The sequence below is a fragment of the Phaseolus vulgaris genome, chromosome 3 (assembly GCF_051622355.1).
Source record: "Phaseolus vulgaris cultivar YP4 chromosome 3, ASM5162235v1, whole genome shotgun sequence".
Taxonomy (NCBI): Eukaryota; Viridiplantae; Streptophyta; class Magnoliopsida; order Fabales; family Fabaceae; genus Phaseolus; species Phaseolus vulgaris.
In genome coordinates, this window is record NC_143500.1 from 30304780 (window position 1) to 30324752 (window position 19973).

At 34.0% G+C, this 19973-nt stretch overlaps 2 protein-coding genes across 2 annotated transcripts; both read left to right on the forward strand.

Annotated features, from left to right (window-relative positions):
* Positions 1-1085: 1085 nt before the first annotated feature.
* LOC137806983 (pathogenesis-related protein 2) lies at positions 1086-1931 on the forward strand. The gene is made up of 2 exons (XM_068607390.2): positions 1086-1398; positions 1502-1931. The coding sequence occupies exons 1-2, from the start codon at positions 1218-1220 to the stop codon at positions 1786-1788; spliced, it is 468 nt and encodes a 155-aa protein (XP_068463491.1). The 5' UTR covers positions 1086-1217; the 3' UTR covers positions 1789-1931.
* Positions 1932-4600: 2669 nt separating this feature from the next.
* On the forward strand, positions 4601-5314 carry LOC150028780 (uncharacterized). The gene has a single exon (XM_090300114.1). It carries the CDS (start codon positions 4601-4603, stop codon positions 5312-5314), a length of 714 nt encoding a protein of 237 aa, XP_090156240.1.
* The last annotated feature ends 14659 nt before the right edge of the window (positions 5315-19973 follow it).

Consider the following 19973-nt stretch of genomic DNA (forward strand, 5'->3'; position numbering starts at 1 on the left):
TTTTACAAAACTGCTGTAAAATAATTCATCTTTCAGGGATTACACAAAACCATCAATAATATGTTAACGATGCTGAATTTTTCAGAAGAAAAACAAACTAAAGATAACACACTTAACTTAACGGAAGTTAAAACCCTCAAAAACGTTAAATATAACTCTTATTAAAAAAAATTCAGTAAATAATTAAAAATTGAAAATAATAAAAATTATTTGTAGTTCTTATAAAAAAGACATACGATAAAAAAAATCAGAATTGATTTTGTCCACGCATTGAGTATATCTATGATAAATTTGGTGCATGTATATGCTCTAACTTAAGGGTGCATTTATGATGTAATTAGTCATTAACTATTGTATATTTGTTAGGAAAAAATTGTTTATTATAAAATACTTTTTATTTTTAGTATTAACGTCTAAAAACTAAATTTATTTAATAAACAAGATTGTTAAATTTTTAAATTCGTTGGCGTAGATAAACTCTCGTTGTCTTATTTATAAGTTCTTCTATAAAATGTACGGTTAAAAATTTAGATAATAACTCATATTTTAAAATATATTAATTGAAACTTTAAAAAATAGATAAATAGATTATGTTGAGGATTAATAATAATTATACAGGCTAACGATAATCTTTACAAAGAAAATAATATTACTTTGTCGAAACTGGTTACGGAAACCCCAAACTCCAATTATTTCAACAACATCTGGAAGGGCGTCTATAAAGAATTCTTTATATTTTTCATGGCTGCGAATTTTATATACTAATTCTTTAATATAAAATATCAAATTATCCATTCCCAAATACTGTAGGTAGACAGTCGCAATAGTTGACGATGAAAATCAGGTATATACACCATTTATCTTCTTTGAATTTCAAAGCTCCCAAATCGCAATACCCACGAACACATCAAATAATAATATTTAACATTACATAAAAGAGATTGATTGTTGAAAAATACAAAAGAACATACATGCTATTTTTAAAAATATTGTTTATTTACATAAAAAAGAATGTTCTTGGTAAACAAAACACAGATGATGACCCATCAAGCTTAAGCAGCTTCACACTATGGTATTCATAGAAACAATAGCATAATCACACCAAAGTTTGTGGTTATAAATAGAAGGCAGTCCTCTGGCAAATACCCACACAGCAAACATCTTCTCCTTCTCTTCTGATATTATATATTCTTCCATTTCATTAGATTCCATTCATCATGGCTGTTTTCACCTTCGAAGACCAAACCACTTCTCCCGTGGCTCCAGCTACCCTTTACAAAGCTCTTGTGAAGGACGCCGATAACATCGTCCCAAAGGCCGTTGATTCCTTCAAGAGTGTTGAAATCGTTGAGGGCAACGGTGGCCCCGGAACCATCAAGAAGATCTCTTTCCTCGAGGGTACCATTTCATTCATCTTCTATATATTTTGTGTATGTGCATTGCATTGACAGAACAACATATAAAATAAACTAACTGTGAATTGTGAATTGTGAATGGACAGATGGGGAGACAAAGTTTGTGTTGCACAAAATAGAAGGAATAGATGAGGCAAACTTGGGATACAGCTACAGCATAGTTGGAGGTGCTGCCTTGCCAGAGACTGCAGAGAAGATCACAATCGACTCCAAACTCAGTGATGGGCCCAACGGAGGATCAGTTGTAAAGTTGAGTATAAAATACCACAGCAAAGGAGATGCTCCACCCAATGAAGATGAGCTCAAAACTGGCAAAGCCAAGAGTGATGCTCTTTTCAAGGTCATCGAGGCTTACCTTTTGGCCAATGCTTGAATTATTACCAACGTCTTCTTTATCTTATAAACGTAACACTGTCTTTCCTTTCTTATTTTTATTTTCTCCTGTTGGGAAACATTTCCCATATTCTTGTATCTCACTTCATCAATAAATTATAAAAATCAAAACAAATTTTATAACTTTTCTTATGTTAATTGCGAGTTTAATTCAGTTATAAACTAGAAGAGATAAAAAAAGGCAAAGAATATAAGAATGAATATCTCTTCTATTATTTTATTTAAAATCAAAACTATTTTATTTAAAATCAAAACAATAGTATGAATATATGCAAACATTACACTCATTAAAAGTTTAACTAAAGAGAGAAAGAATTTTTGTAGTAAAAAATTAGAAAAAACACCATTAATATTAACATTCTTATAGTAATTCAATATTCTTTTAGTACCTTAAATTAAAATATTGCATAAATAGTTTCCATAATAAAAGAAATATGTGTTTGACCCCTAACATGAAAAAAATTTATCCGGTCAATCAATATCATAGATAATAAATAATATTATTTTTAAATCCAAATCAGATTAAAAACTATTATGTGAAAATTGTACAAATTATATTTTTTTATTTAAATTTAGACTAGCTAAATTCGTGATTAGATTTTAGGTAGGAGTTTATTTTATTTGTACCATTTTACAAGATTTGTTTAGGAGTGTAAAAAAAAGTTGATGGAGTTTTAAAAAGCAAATAAACAACTCTATCCCCGTTTCTAATTTGGTTTGACTGTAACTTCAACATCTTTAATTTGACTTTAAATAAAATATTGTTTGGAATAATATTGAATAAGACATTTATTAATTGGTCTTGACAAGACATATTTTTTGGTTGTCATGTCTTCAAACTTTAATTTTATCCAATATAACTTTTTTTATTTTTTGTAAACTTTTATACAAATTTAGACAAAAACAAGCAGAAGATGTAATAAATTTAAGTTAAATTAGGTTAATAAAATTTTCACCATTTAATTATTTTAAATAAACCTTAAAATTGACAAAGTGATTTATTTTTTAGAAATATGTAATAGAAAAAAAATATTTTACTACTGTAAATTTTTTAGAAGGAATAATAGTACTTTTCATATATTCTGAAAAAATACATTAGAGGTATCGTAGTATATATGGTATTAAAAAAACATAATATTTATTATCCGGATTGTAATTTTTTACCAAATCTTTTTTTGATTATTTTAGTTTTCATTAATTGTCATTGTTGGCTTAATTTTGATTTAACTTTAATATTAAAATGCTGATATATGTAAATTTTTTGATAAATTTTAGTTTTTATTATTCTAGATAAATCACTAAAAAAAATCAGTATTATCTACTGATTTTTATCTATGAATCTGAATCCTTAGGTAAATTTAGCATTACTGACGAATATTACCCACGGACTACATTACTTACGACATTACTTACAAATTCTAAATATGTAGGTAAATTCAGCATTATCTATCAACTATACTCACGGTTCTTATTACCTACGGATCTCTATTAACTATCAATTAATACCCATGAATCTCTATTACTTATGAACTATCACCCACGGATCTCTATTACTTACCAACTATTATCATAATAATTATATATATATATATATATATATAATATTAAAAATATTATTATAATATAAATAATTATAAAATCATAATTAATATTCATAAATAATAATAATCATAACTAATAAGTATACATATTATTAATATTATAAAATTAATAATATTAATATAATAATATAAATAATATAATTAGTATTATATTAATAATATCAATAATATTAATAATAATAATAATATTAGTAATAATAACATTAGTAATATAAATACTATTAATAAAAATATTAATAAAATTAATATTATTTATAATATTAACACTATTTATAATATTTAATAATATTAATAATATTTGTAACATCCTTATATTTTTCAACATCTAAAAATATAATTGTATAAAATATTAAAATGAATATATAAACATAATACAAATATGTCCACAACTTTTTCTTACAATGTTTCAAAACATATATCTCTCTTCTTAAGTGTACCGACCTGTCCTTGGGCGTTGTTGACCACTGGTAATGTTGGTGTCACGTAAACGGATCCCACGAGTGGCGTGAGCCAGTACCTCGCAAAGCACGTGAGCCAGTAATGTGAGATATGACCTGCGAGGGTCACGTTCCAGGAGTGAGCTGCATGCATGGCACGTGAACAGCTAGGGCACTCCCAGGGGCGGGTTCCCACGCAGTCATATTGCGGCGAAGGAAGAAGTTAGTGAAAAGCGCACATGCGTGGTTCCCACACGGTCGCGCGATAGGTCATCCTCAAACCCTAAGGGTGCACGAGGCAACGATAGAGATGAAGAACACCATGAAGCAGCAACCCTATCAACCAAGAAAGCCTAATGCGAGGGGGCGCGGGAGAGATAACGTGCCGTCAAGGCACGACTTCGTGGTAGAATTGAAGGACCTCATCGCTATCCCAAATGTAGCTGAGAGGCTGAAGGTACCTCCCAAGACCGACAAGAGGCTCAGGCCCAATAAGAACACCTAGTGTGAGTTCCACCAAGCATTCAGCCACCCCATACGCAATTGCTTAGTGCTGGGACACCAGCTAGACAAGTTGGTGAAGAACGGTCTCCTAAGGGATTATATGCAAGAAAAACAGGGGACCGAGGACATGGCGGCCACAGGGGGTGGCCCGGGGCATGAAGTCCCCGTACACGGTGAGGTCCACACCATCGTAGGAGGGTTCAAGGGAGGAGGATGTACCGCTCCTCAGTGAAAGAGATACGCATGAACGATGATGTCAGTAGAAGCACAAAGGACCAACGACGCCTTCGACGTCGACCTGGTCTTCACCAAGGCTGACCTAGAAGACGTTGTCCCCCCTGACAATGACCCAGTGGTGATCTCAGCGGTAACCACAGGAAGGAAGGTGCACCATGTGTTAGTAGATCAGGGAAGCTCGGCAGACGTAATGTTCTGGACGGCTTTCAACAAACTGCAATTATCCCCCGACATGCTAAGGCCCTATGGCGGCTGTCTCTACGGTTTCGCAGGAGACCAGGTAGAGGTGCACGGATACTTAGAGCTGAGGACCACCTTCACGGATGGCACCGCGTCACGTACGGAGAGCATCAGGTACCTTGTCGTCAATGCCTACTCTGCTTATAACATGTTGTTTGGTAGACCGACGCTGAATAGGTTAGGGGCAGTGCCGTCGACAAGGCACATGAAGATAAAGCTACCGGACTTGACAGGAAAGGTGATCACCATCAAATCAGATCAGAAGGGGGCCAAGAAATGCTATGAGAACAGCCTCAAAACAAGGAGAGGGGTATCTATAGTCATTAGTAGACCACCGTACACAGGGGAAGCAGAGTATGCCAAGGACCTGAAGAAAGACAAAAGGTACCAGAGAAGGCCGCCCCTTTGCATTCACGTCAGGTCTCCCCCGTACGGGTCGTTTCGTTCGGAAAAACAGATGTCCTCGGGACAAAGCATGCAGACTTGAGGTGCTGAAGCAGGGCTCGGTCCCTTGCACATGGAATACGGCCAATTTCAAGTTTTATTTCAGTTAAGCAGGAGTATTGTACATGGTATTAAGGGACACTCTTTTTCCCTTATAAGGATTTTTTAACGAGGTCACCAAATAAGTTTGATTGAAATGTTTTCTCGAGTTATGTACAATTCAGTTAAGGACTTGTTTTCCTTGCGTAAGAAGTCTTATGGGCGGAGAGGTAGGTTCACAAGAGAACACCTCCCCTCTTGAGTGAAAACGCCAAAGTTAAACGAAATAGTTCATGAGATAAATCCTTCGCGCCTTTGAGCGAAGCCGAGGTCAGTTAAAAACTTGTTCCCTTTGCGTTAGAAGTCTTGAGAGTGAAGAGATAGGTTCGTAAGAGAACACCTCCCCTCTCGAGTGAAAGCGCCAAGGTCGAACAAAACAGTTCGCCAGTTAAATCATCCTCGCCCTCGAGCGAAGCCGAGGTCAGTTAAGAATTAGTTTCCCTTGCGTTAGAAGTCTCGTAAGCGAAGAGGTAGGTTCGTAAGAGAACACCTCCCCTCTTGAGTGAAAATGCCAAGGTAAAACGAAATAATTCGCCAGATAAATCCTCCGCGCCTTTGAGCAAAACCGAGGTCAGTTGAGAGTTTGTTCCCCTTGCGATTAGAGGCCTCGAAAGTAGAGAAGTATGTCCGTAAAGAACACCTCTCCTTTCGAGCAAGAACCCCAAGGAGGGACGACCCAGTTCACAGTTAAAACCCCTCCTCACAATAAGGGGAACATACAACAGAACGCTAGAAGAAACCTCTTGGTGCCAGGCACCATGATTTAGCAGTTATGCAAGTCAAAAAGCAGTTTTCGATTTAGAAATGAAAGCAACTATATGTTCGAGAAAGTAAAGTTGTAGGCAGATAATAAAGAGTTTGTCTGACAACCAAATACAAATTAAGGAAGGACCCTGGGAACGATTTGCCCGTTTTCAACACAGTTTGATACTGTGAAGGGCGTAATATCCATCCTAGGATATGCGCAAACAACTTGAGCAAGGGCGTCCCCAAATCCTGCGTCATAAGCATCAAAAACATCTCCGGTCAACTCAGCCTCAGCTTCTTCAAACCTCTTAGCTTGTTGATGAAGTTCAGCCTCCACTTGACCCAGCTGCACCTCATAACTGATGGACCTTCGTTCAAGCCCCGTAATCGTGGACTTGGACACCTCATCAGCCTCTTCTAGCTTAAAGACCCGGATCTGCAGGGACAGAACTCTCGCCTCTAGCTCAGTAACCTCTCGGCACTTGGCATGAAGTTGTTTAGAGATATTTTCTTCAGAACGGCGAAAGTGAGCCAACTCCTCTCTCAGTGCAGTCTCGCGGGTAGCAAACGAACGAGCCAGCGGGGATGTTTCTTTTTTCGTTTTGGCCTCTATTACCCCCGATTCAGCCAGAGCGTCAGACTGAGCAAGAAGAGCCCCAAAATTGAAGCCCAGTCTCTCCCTCGCGGTGGCCTCATCCAAGTACACAGTCACCCCTAGTTGGAAGCCTTGAGGGCGTGTTGTAGGACAAAGGGCAGCTCAAGGACAAGAGAAGTCCCAGAAGCACTCATCCCACAAAGGTCAGGAAATAGGGGAACGCTGGTCGTGTGGTCCAAGGGCGAAACAGAGCGGCCGGTAGAAAAGGAATGGGAAGCCATCGTCGTCGTAGGCTTGGGCTTTTTAGAGATTGACCCCTCGGCGGAGTTCTCGTCTAACTCGATCACTATCGCTTTACCCTTGTAAGGGAGTGGGGTGGGAGACGATTGGACGGCGACGAGAGGGACCGCGACTCCAGGAGTGGAAAGAGTGGGTGAAGGCACGGTGGTAGCAAAGGCAAGGGCGTGTTGGCGAGAAGTGCCCACATCCCTAGAAATCCCGCGGAGACGAGCGAGGATATCAGTCACTCTAGCCTGCTTCTCCTCACTCAGAACCATACCTGCATGCAAATTTCAGAAGAAACACAAAGATAAAGCATGAAAATGCAGAGAGGTAGAGTGCGTAAACGCGATATTACGATAACAAGAATCAGCTCCCCCAGAGTTTTGGGTTTCTTGAACCTTAACTCGAAGGAAACTCAGAAACAGAGGATGATCGATACAGAGATTAAACAGCACAGGCAGTTATCCAGAATCAGAATCAATAAACGAGTACTAATAGTAGTTAGAGTTCGTACCTACGATCAGATAGCAAGAAGATGTGGAATGTGTAGAGGAAACGCGAGAATGCTTGAGGAAGATGGCGAAACAATCAAGAGTTTCAGAGGATGATGGAACAAGTGATTGGACGCGCGCGTTTTCGAAAGTTTAAAAGCAAACAAAGAAGCGTAAGCGACGTTAAGCCCTAGCCATTGATCAAAAACACGTGTGCACAGATAAGACAGGCCTAGAAAGATGTCACGTCCTGTCACACAGAGCCACGTAGGTCACCCAAGGCAAGGACTTAGCCTCTTCGTTGAACGAGTTAAAGCTCGAGACTGGGGGGCTTGTGTACCGACCAGTCATTGGGCGTTGTTGACCACTGATAATGTTGGTGCCACGTAAGCGGGTCCCACAAGCGGCGTGAGCCAATACCTCGCAAAGCACGTGCGCCAAGGAGCCAAGAGTGGTCAGACATCAGTCATCAGTTAGGGACCCCACGCGCTAGGTTATCCTGAGAGTAAGGTAACAACAGTGATGGGCCCACCCTATCAGAAAAGCCCATTTCAGGTAACGAGGAAACCCTAATTTCAGTCTATAAATAGTAAGGTAACAAACTTGGCCAGGTACGCTATTCCCTTGCGCCGCTTAACACACACAGTGACCATTATACAGTTTTGATGTTTCCTAGCCCTAGTACTGACTTGAGCGTCGGAGTGCAAATGTCCTCTAGAGCGCCCTTTGTCTTTGTGTTTTCAGGCGTTCATCATAGGAAAGGCACGTGCAAACGGAAGGATTCTGGACGTAGGAGTGACGTAGGTGCACGAAGGCGTTTCGGGTCAACCGGCAGGAACAATAAGACTTTAAATATTTACATAAAATTAAAACAAATATTCAAAAGGAAATAAATTTTCATCATCTAGCTTCTCACTGAGCTACCTATATAAAACAAAATTCTATATAATTTCGATTTGAACTTAATAAACATCAATCATCAAGTCTCATACAAATTCTCAAATCATCAAGTGTTTATTAAAATTCAATATTCATCTTTCACATGTTAAACTTCCACTGACTCATATCACATAGACACTTGACTCTACTTCCAAAAGACTCGTGCGTTGACATAGACTCAAAGATCTGCACTTGTCATACTATATCACTGTGAAATCCACATAGCTATGTGCATAAATAATCTCAATATCATCTCTCTCCTAGTATAACAAGGTTAACTCATAACAGGTCAAATTAGTTATCTTTCAAACAACTTACCCATTCATATGAACCTCTTTCGACTCTCACGACCTGAATAACTTCATCTATATGATTCCATTATCTCAGTAGAGTCAGGATATCTCCTTCTAGACGAATTCCTAGTCAATGCACATCCTAAACAATCTTAACTCAGTATTTTCTTTCCTGAAAATACTATGTCTTGATCTTACTTTCACACCATTGCACACTTCATCTAAAACATCAATACACTATTCGATCATAATATATATTTTAAACTTTCTAAACAATCCAAATATATCCAAAAAGTCATTTAACAATAATAATCCAAAATAAACTATGCTAAAATAATAATATTATATATATATATATATATTAATTGGCTTGAGTTAAAAATTTTAGTGTGAGCTAAAATCCACCAGAGTACACCCAGGACTTTTGGCTTGAACGAAATATTTTAGTATGAGCTAAAATACCCCAGAATGCACCCAGAACTTTTGGCTTGAACGAAACATTTTTTAGTGTCACCCAAAATACACCAGAATGCACCCAGGACTTTTGGCTTGAACGAAAAGATTATAGTGTGAGCTAAAATACACTAGAGTACACCCAGAACTTTTGGCTTGAATGAAACATTTTTTAGTGTGTCCTAAAATACACTAGAATGCACCCAGGACTTTTGGCTTGAACGAAAAGATTTTAATGTGAGCTAAAATACACCAGAGTGCACCCAAAACTTTTGGCTTGAACAAAACATTTTTTAGTGTGACCTAAAATACACCAGAGTGCACCCAAGACTTTTGGCTTGAACAAAAAGATTTTAGTGTGAGCTAAAATACACCAAAGGGCACCCAAAATAACAAATTCCCTCCTATAGTTGAATAATTACTCTAAATGAACATCAAACAACCAATACTCAACAACATTATAATTTTATAACATCTACCATATATCAAATTTCACATTCAAATATCAATCAACTTCTAATATACTTAAAACAAACAATCCTAAAATAAAGTTTTAAGATTGGTGACCACGTCACCCCCACATCCAGATCTTCTATCCTAGTGTTCTATTGGAAATTAAGGCTAGCTTCCCTCCCTTACTTGAAATTTAGCAGATATTCACTAAGAGCTCCAAATCCACCAAGAACTTAAAGGTAACTTAACCTGCACCATAGAGTCCTAATAAAAAATCTAACTCTATCATTGGGTCCCTGAGCTAACAAAGATTAACCCTAAAGCTAAAAGGGTCACATGCAAAGCAAAGACAGAAACAAGCTAACAAGTTCAAAATTTGACTCAAAGAGAAGAGAAAAAATGAACTTACTCTATCAGAGATTCTAATCGGGCAGTCTTGTAGTATTCACTGTTAGAAGTCTGATGAGGGACTCCGATCGTCAAACTGATGAGCGATGAGGTCAGAATCTTAGAGAGAAGGGAGAAGAAAGTAAAAAGAACTTTCCAAAGAGATGGCGATTCTTTTTAAAATGAAACCTGAATAACTAAATTTCTATTTATATGCTCTTTTAAATTTAATAATAAAATATTTAGGTGTCATTTTAATTGTACCACTTCTACTCTAAGACTATTTTTCTCAATCCTTACATTCTCCCCAACAAGAAAATTTTCATCCTCGAAAATTGACTTGCGAGAAAAGAGATAGGGATAGGATTCTTTCATGGTTTCTTTTGTTTCCCAAGATGAATCACCAAACCTATCGACCCACACTACCTTCACCGTACTAATGGTCTTGCCTCTGAGTTGTGTACGTTGATGATCTTCAATCTTAACTGGTTTTACTTTAAAAGACATGTTATCCTTGATTTGCACATTATCTATTTTCAATGTGTGACTAGGTTCTTAGATATACTTTCTTAGCTTAGACACATGAAATACATTATGCAGGTTTATAATCTAATAGGGCCCAACAAACTTCAGGAATAACTTCTTCTTGATAGCTCCTCCTACACCCTTGGTAGGTGATATTCTCTGGAATACATAGTCTCCAACTATAAACTCCAAAGTCTTCTTCCTCTGATATGCATATGACTCCTGCCTACTCTAAGAAGTTTTCATTATGTCATATATATGCCTCACCTTCTCAATGATTTGTTGAATTAATTCTAGCCCAACCAAAACTGTCTCACCATTCTGATACCAACATAAAAGAGTTTTACACTTCCTCCCATACAAAGCTTCATGTGGTGTCATCCTATTTCCACTCGGGAAAATCCAACTGCTGCAACAACCACTAGGTCTCTACTGTTCTACTTTTTCCTTCTAACATGTCAAACTTGCCACAACATACCAAGCTATTTCTTTTCTCATGTCGGACAACCAAAAGGACTACTTTAGATCTTGGTACATCTTATTCATATCGGTAAGTAGACTAAGACGAACCTTATGACCTTCGTCTAGGATCATTCTCTTCAACTCTTCATTTGTAGGTATGCAAGTTCTTCCCTTGAATCTCAATGTCCATCTTCCCCCATGACCAAGTCTTTTAGCCTTATTTTGTATCTTGCAACTCCCTAGTACACTTCAGACTAGGATCCTCTAACTTCTTTTCCTTGATCATTCCAAGGAAATCATTAGTTATAGTTAACTTACAATAACCAATATGATCAACATGGAATTGTACTCCCAAATTCAGATTTCTAAACTTCTCGATCAACTTCTGATCTTCAATCATCATGACTGACACTTGTACTGACTTCTTGCTCAAAGCATCTACAACTACATTAACCTTTCCTAGATGATACATCAACGGGAATTCATAATCTTTCAGAAAGTCCACTCATCATCTCTGCCTCATGTTCAACTCCTTTGATCAAACAAGTATTTCTGACTTTTATGATCACTGAACACCTGAAACCGAGCTCCATACAATAATGTCTTCAAATCTTCAAAGCAAACGCCACCACTGCCAACTCTAAGTCATAAGTAGAATAATTTCTTTCATGAACTTTGAGTTGCATTGAAACTATGCAACTGTTATCTTCTCTTGCATTAAGACATAATTCAATATTTGATGCAAAACATCATACTAAACCTCTAAAGGTTTTCCTGTATCGGGAATCACCAACGTTGGAGCACTTGTCAACCTTTTCTTCAGCTTTATGAAACTCTACTCACACCTGTCAGTCCAAGCAAAAAGTTGATCCTTGTGAGTTAGTTATGTCAAGGTGCTACTACCTTGGAAAAAATTCTGCAACAAACCTTTGATAGAAAACAGTTAGACTCACAAAACTTCTTATCTTTGTGACTGTCTTAGGGTGTCCCCTTTGAAACACTGCCTCCACCTTGGCTAGATCCACTGAGGCCCCCGAGCTGATAACACATACTCTAAAAGGTTAACTTACTTCATCCAGAACTCACACTTATAGAATTTAGCATACCATTTCTTCTCTCTCAGAATTTCCAACATTGTCTTCATATGCTCTTCATGTTCTTCTCCGGTCCTTGAATAAATAAGCATGTTATTTATAAAGACAACAACAACTTATCTAAGAAAGAATAGAAAATTCTATTAACGTAATCCATGAACAGAGCTGAAGCGTTTTTTACTTCAAACAATATCACTACATACTCATAAAGTCCATATCGAGACCTAAAGGTTGTTTTCTGCACATCTTCATCCTTTACCAAAATTTGGTGTTATCCATATCTCAGCTCAAACTTTGCGAACATTGAGGCTTCATGTAACTGATCCCTCAAACCATCAATTCTGAGTAGAGAATACTTGTTCTTGATGGTGAACTTATTCAATTGCCTGTACTCCACACACAACTGAGACTCTCCATATTTCCTTTTAACCATGGAGACCCCATATAGATATATTGGTCTGATGCACTACTTCTTTAACAACTCTTCCACTTGTTTCTTCAATTTAATCAACTCAGCTGAAGGCATTTTGTAAGGTCCCATTGACACTGGTTTAACTCCAGGTACCAGTTCAGTGGAACATTCCACTTCTCTCTTTGAAGGTAATCCAAGTATTCCTTCACTACAAGTATACTACTCATCTCATCTTCATCTTCATTCTTAACTCCCATCTGAGTTAAGATTATAAAACAATTTGATCCTTCCTTCAATTTAGACCACACTTGTTGAGTAAACATAAATTCTGGCTCACTGGAATTCGAAAACACTATCTTCTGTTGACCACAATATATGAAAATGTAATTGGAAGATAGCAAATCCATTCCTGGAATAACATCCAATTCGTTTCCTACATACTTGACATAAAGGAGTATGTCGATTCTGAATCACACAATGCTTTAAAAAAACATATCAACTAAACAACATCCATCTTGTGGGAAACTTTTGATCCTATCCAAGCAATTTCTCTATTTGCTGCCTTTCAACAATTTTCTTTGTCTAACTGTAACCTAACACAATATTTATCAATAATATTAATAATATTAATAATATTTAATAATAATAATACTTGATAATACTTATAATATTAATAATATTTAATAGTAATAATATTTAATAATATTAATAATATTTAATAGTATTAATAATAATAATGATATTAAATATTATGAATAATGTTATTAATTTTTATTTTATTAATTATATTAATATTGATAATCATACTAATATGTATAATAATTATCATAACATGACAACAAAACTTGACTAGTGTAATGGTTAAAGCTTCTTTGGACATTCCTCTTCTACCAACTTGACAAAAGAAAGTGGAAGAAAAAAAATGATTATGTTACCTAATTCGAAGCAAGTAAAAATAAAATACTTATTTTGAAAATTTTATTGTCGGTTGTTTTAAACAATATGTTAGCTTGACCAACAATTTAGAATAAAGGAAAAAATATTATATTTTAAAATAGATTGAGGCATAAGTATGGCTTAAATGTTTAATTTTTTTATCTTATATAAAATATATCTATTTTTAAGATTATTTTGAATATATAATATTTTAATAAATATTAATTTTATTTTTGAATAATTTATTTTGGAGATAAAATTTAAATTTTTTATAAGTTTTAATTAAAATAATTTAATTATTTAGTTATTTAAAGTGTTAAAAGTGAATTAATATAATTAAATAAGAAATTTTAATATGCAAATTATTAAAGAAAATATTTGAAAAGGTTAAAAAAGAAATGAAAAAAAATAGAAAAATAATATTTCAGTAAAGAAAATAATATGCATTTAGAAAGTAAGTAAAAATAAGTTGAAATGAGTGAGGAAAGGAAATTTGACAAAATTTGTAATGTCATTAAACTAAAATGAAATATAAATTGTTTTGGGTAAGTATACAATTGAAAGAAAAAATTATAACTTTGTAAGTGTTATATAAATTATTATACACATTTTAGAGATGTTAATTTGACATTAAATGTTTAATATAAAATTTATTGGATGTATTTAAAAATAAGGAAGTTATTATTGTGGTACTAGTTAAGCAAACTTAAGAAAAGAAAAAGGCAAGGTAAAACCTTGTTTTGGTAACTTTAACCAAATATGAATCTTATAATATATGTAATCTAGAATGGAACAATCTATTTTGAATCCCAGATTTTTCTCTAATGTCCATGGTAATTAAAAAGAGGTGACTTCCGATAAATGAAGCACAAGCCCATTTTCAAGATTTATCCACAAAGTATATAATACAAGCATTACAATGGATGTGAGTTAGTAATACAACCACCATGTACAACTCAACATGCAATAATTAAAATTGTTCTCCTCTATAGTAATAGAAATAAACAAAAAGAAAACATAAATTCTTATACTCACTTAACCTCCAAATGAATCACGTAATAATCTAGTAAGATTTGAATCACGAAATGACACATGTGCATTATTCCCTGCAAGTGTTTTAATACATTTCCCCAATGCACTGAAAGACAGTTTAATAGATTTAACTTCTTCTAATGTATGTCATTCACTTCCTATTAAGTCAACAAAAAAATGAAATGATCTCATTAAGCAACTTAGATGTTGTACCACGTAATATTAATTTTATTTTTGAATAATTTATTTTGGAGATAAAGTTTAAATTTTTATATAAGTTAATTAAAATAATTTAATTATTTAGTTAGTTAAAATGTTAAAAGTGAATTAATATAATTAAATAAGAAGTTTTAATATGAAAATTATTAAAGAAAATATTTGAAAAGGTTTAAAAAGTAATGAAAAAATAGAAAAATAATATTTCAGTAAAGAAGATAATATGCATTTAGAAAGTAAGTAAAAGTAAGTAGAAACGAGAAAGGGAAGAACTGGACATAGGCCAGAGCATCAAATGTTCTTTCATCTGGTCTTTTTAAAAGACGAGTTTATATAAATAAATTGTCGAGGATTGATGAATGGGATGAGAAATGAAGAGGGGGAATGAGCGTTGTTGCATAGGGTTGACGATTACAGAGTGAGGGTTTGTGTGAGGGTTTCGAAAGAAAAGAGATGAGAGGGTTTTGAAAGAGAAAAAATGAGAGGGTTTCATAAGCTTCAAAGATTTGTCAAATACAATGTTTAAGGGGGAAATTATTTTTGAGGGAAAAAGAGTAATATTATGGAGGGAATGGGGAAAATTATTTTTGGAAAAAAGATAAATGCTATGGAGTCAACGAAAATGGGGAAGGGTGGTCTACTTTCATAAAATGACAGTTGTAAATGACATATTTTAAAGGTAAGATGTGGGGCTTGTTAACCTATCGTATTATACAGATAATTGTGACCGTTTTTAATAACCGTCATATTAAAATTGCCACAACTTACATGTTTTTTTGTAGTCCTTCACACTCTTCCTCTCATGCAACATTGACACTCTCTTCTTCCCGAGATTGATGCAACAACACCTTCCTACAGCAGAAGCTGAACCTGGAGGCTTAGAGTAGTGAAGCTGAGCCAAATTCCCAACCTTAGGTACTTGTTCTCGGAGCTTCATGAATGCCTCCTCCCCTTAACCCTCCAAGTATTCTCCTTCGGTGACACCTTCCACATTCTCTTGTTCCCCACACTCAAACAACCCTAAAAGGTAAAGGAAAAAAAAGTGAAAAACAAAGATTAAGGAGAAGAAGAGGAGGAGGAGAAAGCGATGGTTGCTACATCATGATGGTGAAAATAGAAGGTAGAAAAGAGAGGGAAAAAAGAGAATGGGGCCACTGGATTTTGAAAGAATGCGTACCTTTTAGAAATAAATACGAAAATAATGCTCTAGTTGTAGGAAATGAGCACCTAGGGACATTAGAGAGCATTGTTGTGGAGAAGAACACATTAGGTTAAAAGGAAGGAGAAGCCAACTGGAAGAAGAAAGGAATAAAATTAAAATATTTTACTCTAGCTCATTAAATTACTATTTATGCTTACTAGAAGTTTGACAAACCTCTACTACTTGTGTCTCTTACCAGAGGTTTAGAAAACCTCTACTACTTTTTTGTCTTACTAAAGGTTAAAATACCCTCCACTAATAAACCCCTACTAAAGTAATATTTTTTTTCTAATGTGTTATAGTAGTTTCCTAATTCAACTAAGCTCATAAATGGTTGTTATGATTTTGCACGATTTCTAGCGACTATGTTTTGATTTTTGTTTCTCTATGAAATTAGGTTTCCTCAAATAAGAATACAATACCAAGAGGTGGATCTTTTATTCAATGATGATCCTGCCCAATTCACATTAGAGTAAGAAGTGATTTTAGTATTACATCATGTCATCATACAATAATCCTTCTCAAACCTTTTTTTAATGTACGAAAGTGATATCAGATCTAGTGATAATCAGATAATTGAGTCTTCCTACTAAGCATTAATATCTTTTTTCAATGACTCTCCCTTACTCGGAAGAAGTTTGATATTGGGATTCACAAGAGTATCAAAGGGCGATAATCAAGCATACTAGTTTTAGTAAGAACGTATATTGCATATTTATGTTATGAATCACAACATTAAAAGAGGATTAGGAAAATTCAATGCTTAAGAAATATTTGAAAAAACCTAATCTTTGGCATGAATTATTGTGAAAGGTGCTCTTTGAGGTGCTGAATTTGAGTCTTATCATTAACAGTAATGACAATTTCATTAATATAAACAATAAGATAAGTGCACTTACCAAAAGGAGAACGAGAGAAGAAGACAAAATGATCAACCTCACCTAGTCATGTCGAGTTGTATCAAGGAAAAATTAAAATGATCAAAGCATGTCCTTGGAGATTGTTCCAAACCATAGAGGGATTAAGGAAACTTACAAACCAAGACGAGAATCACCGAAGTAGTAAAACTAGGGGGTTAATCCATATAAACTTCTTCTTGTAATATACCATGTAGGAAGACATACATCTTGAGATGATAGGAAATAGGCACTGGAATTTTCATATTGTGTAGGTTGTGGTTAAGGTTAGTTTTTTTTTAAACTTGTGGTCAAGGCATCTCTCAAATGCCTTATTTAATTCAATTCATTCTTTGTCGATTAAAAAAAATCATGTAGGAAGACATTTTTAATATCCAACAGATAAAGAGGTCAATAATGAATAACAACCATGGCCAGAAAGAGATGAACATAAGTTATTTTGCACCAATGGAGAAATAATAAGTGTCATAATTTAGTAATATTTCATATTAAAAGATAGGCACTAATGAATTTTTATTAATAAAATAGCTATAATTTAACCCCTAATTTAGAAATTTAATTTTTTTTACATGTTTTGTGATTATAAGATGAATGAGAATGATTTATTCTCAAACTTTTGTTAATTTCAAGATTCTATGGGAAAATGGAAATGAAATGGCTAAAGGAGAATGGACAAATGAAAAGGGAAATATGGAACATTGGAAACTCGCTCAAAAATCACCTAAACTCGCCCTAGAAAGATCACTCCAGAGGAACTCATCCAAGACTCTCGCTCAAGCGAGTTCACTCCTGTGAAGTTGGGTTTTTTCTCGTTAAACTCACTTAAGCAAGATGTCACTTAGCCCAAACCCAACTAGGTTAAATAAAAGGTGTGAGACATAACCCCAAACATCATTTGGAGAATAGAAAGAGATAGAAAAACCTAAAGGAGGCAGCAGTCAATGAGAAACATCTTGGATCTTTTTATTTGGCTTCCATGCTTGTAATGGCCAACTTGGGTGAGTAATTCTTTCATTTGGGATAGGGAGTAATTTTTTCAAACTCTTATGTATTGAGATGATATTTATCTATAATATTTAGTTTTTGATTGATGATTGATATTATCATTTAATTCTCAAAGCTTAAATTATTCATGATTTTGATCCTTAGATGTGACTGGAAAATACTTCTAAGCATCTGAACCTAAATGATAATGTTTAACATATTTGAATGCTAGGAATAGATTTGAAATATTAATTGTTTTATAACATATGTTCGTAATGATAAGGAGTTTTTATACATATGCGAGGAATCGACGAGACTCTCTTAATAATTTTGTATGCGAGGAATCAATATGAATGATTTTTATATATGTGTATCAGTACCAATCAATATTGAATATTATATTCTCTTTAAAAATACAAACGAGTGAGAAAGGATGAACCCTAATCCCAATTTTTCCAATTGACTCATACAATTTAATTTCTTGCAAATTCACCATACAAACAACCTTTTCAACAAACTTTTACAAACTGTCTTATATTTAGTGAATATTATATTTGAGATTTTAGAAATGTTCCTGGTGGATTTGATATTCATCCTTATGAATAATTTATTACTTCTAACACGGTACACTTGACATAAAATAGAGTCATCAAGTTTTTTTTTATCTTTATAACCCATATCTCCTAGGATCGGAAAATGGCTCTAATAACATAAGGAAGAATTATTTGATGTTGTGTGTCTAATGCAAACCACACATTATGTATTTATACTAATTTAGAGAGTTAAATATATTAAATTCTTGCCTAATAATCAGACGATTAATGATCCTAATTTCCTAGAATTTTAATAGCTAATGATTAACAAATCTGTAATAACTAATGACTAATTACATTCAAAGACATATATTAAAATAATATTAATTAATGTATTTTTTATTAATATTAAATTATATAAGAGAAAATATTATTATAAAAAAACTTGTGGATGCATTATATTCTTAATTGTCAAACTGTTAGTTTTGTTGATACTGAACTACAGGAGATTATAATGACTATTAGATGAAGGTATTATTGAGTTGATGTATAATGTGAGTATTAAATTAAATAATTTTAATGATATATATATATATATATATATATATATATATATATATATATATTTAAGTTTTAGTGATACTAAAATCATATAAATAAATATAGGTCATTTAGTTAAGATCTAATGAAAATTATTATAAGTCATTTAGTTAAGAGTAAGTACCAACGGAAAGTTAATCAGATATTTATATAAGCACTCTATTATTTTTTTATGCATGTATGAAGTAAGGATAAGATTTGGAGTGGAGAAACATACTGAAACAATCACTCTATGATGTGCTTATTATTTTGTGATCATATATTAACTTTGTCAAAGTTGAAAGATGGTTAATGTTGAGGTTTATTATTATAGACAATTCTGGACATTTTTTTGATATCAGACACAACTTTTGTTATAGTGTTTAGTAACGTTTTCTTTGATAAAGTTTTTTATTATTATTTTGACTATTAAGCTTAGTACATGCTATTTGTTTCTATATCTAAACAGTAATAAATAGTTTGTTCAACTTAGCTAGAAATATGTTAATTGTAACTTGAAAGATGCACTTCTTTTTTGGTTTTTGGGGATTATGCAAGAATCATAAACAGTATAGATTGTAATAGGGTTGGAACATCTCTGAGATGCTCCACATTTATTTATTCTTTCTATTATTGGTCTAAAAATAATAATCACCCTATTGCTTATCGAATATATATTAAAGAAGATATGATTGCAATACATACTCATTATTCTTTTATCAACAATAAATAAATAAAATAAAATAAAATAAAGGATGTTTCAACATCAGTAAATACATATTATATTTATGATAGTGCCTTCATCGGCATAGCTTGTTTTTCTTGGAGTTTTTGGAGGAGTGGCGGAAGATTGGGGTAGGAAATGGAACAAGGATGACTCCAATGGAGATATGGATTCCTTGAAGGTGCATGAAGAGTAGGGAGAGTGATTGGTTGGGCCATATCACTTGAAGAGATGAAGAAGAAGACCAAATGTGTCTATCCTAAAGAGGTCTAAACAAGGGAGTCTAAGAGCTAGTGTAGAGGTCCGACCAAAGCTTACAAGAAAGAGAGGGAAAATTCAAACGGAATG

Coding starts and splice junctions, on each gene's coding strand:
- LOC150028780 (XM_090300114.1), top strand. CDS start 4,601: ATGATGTCAGTAGAAGCACAAAGGACCAACGACGCCTTCGACGTCGAC.
- LOC137806983 (XM_068607390.2), top strand. CDS start 1,218: ATGGCTGTTTTCACCTTCGAAGACCAAACCACTTCTCCCGTGGCTCCA. Junction 1,399..1,501: donor GAAGATCTCTTTCCTCGAGG/GTACCATTTCAT, acceptor GTGAATGGACAG/ATGGGGAGACAAAGTTTGTG.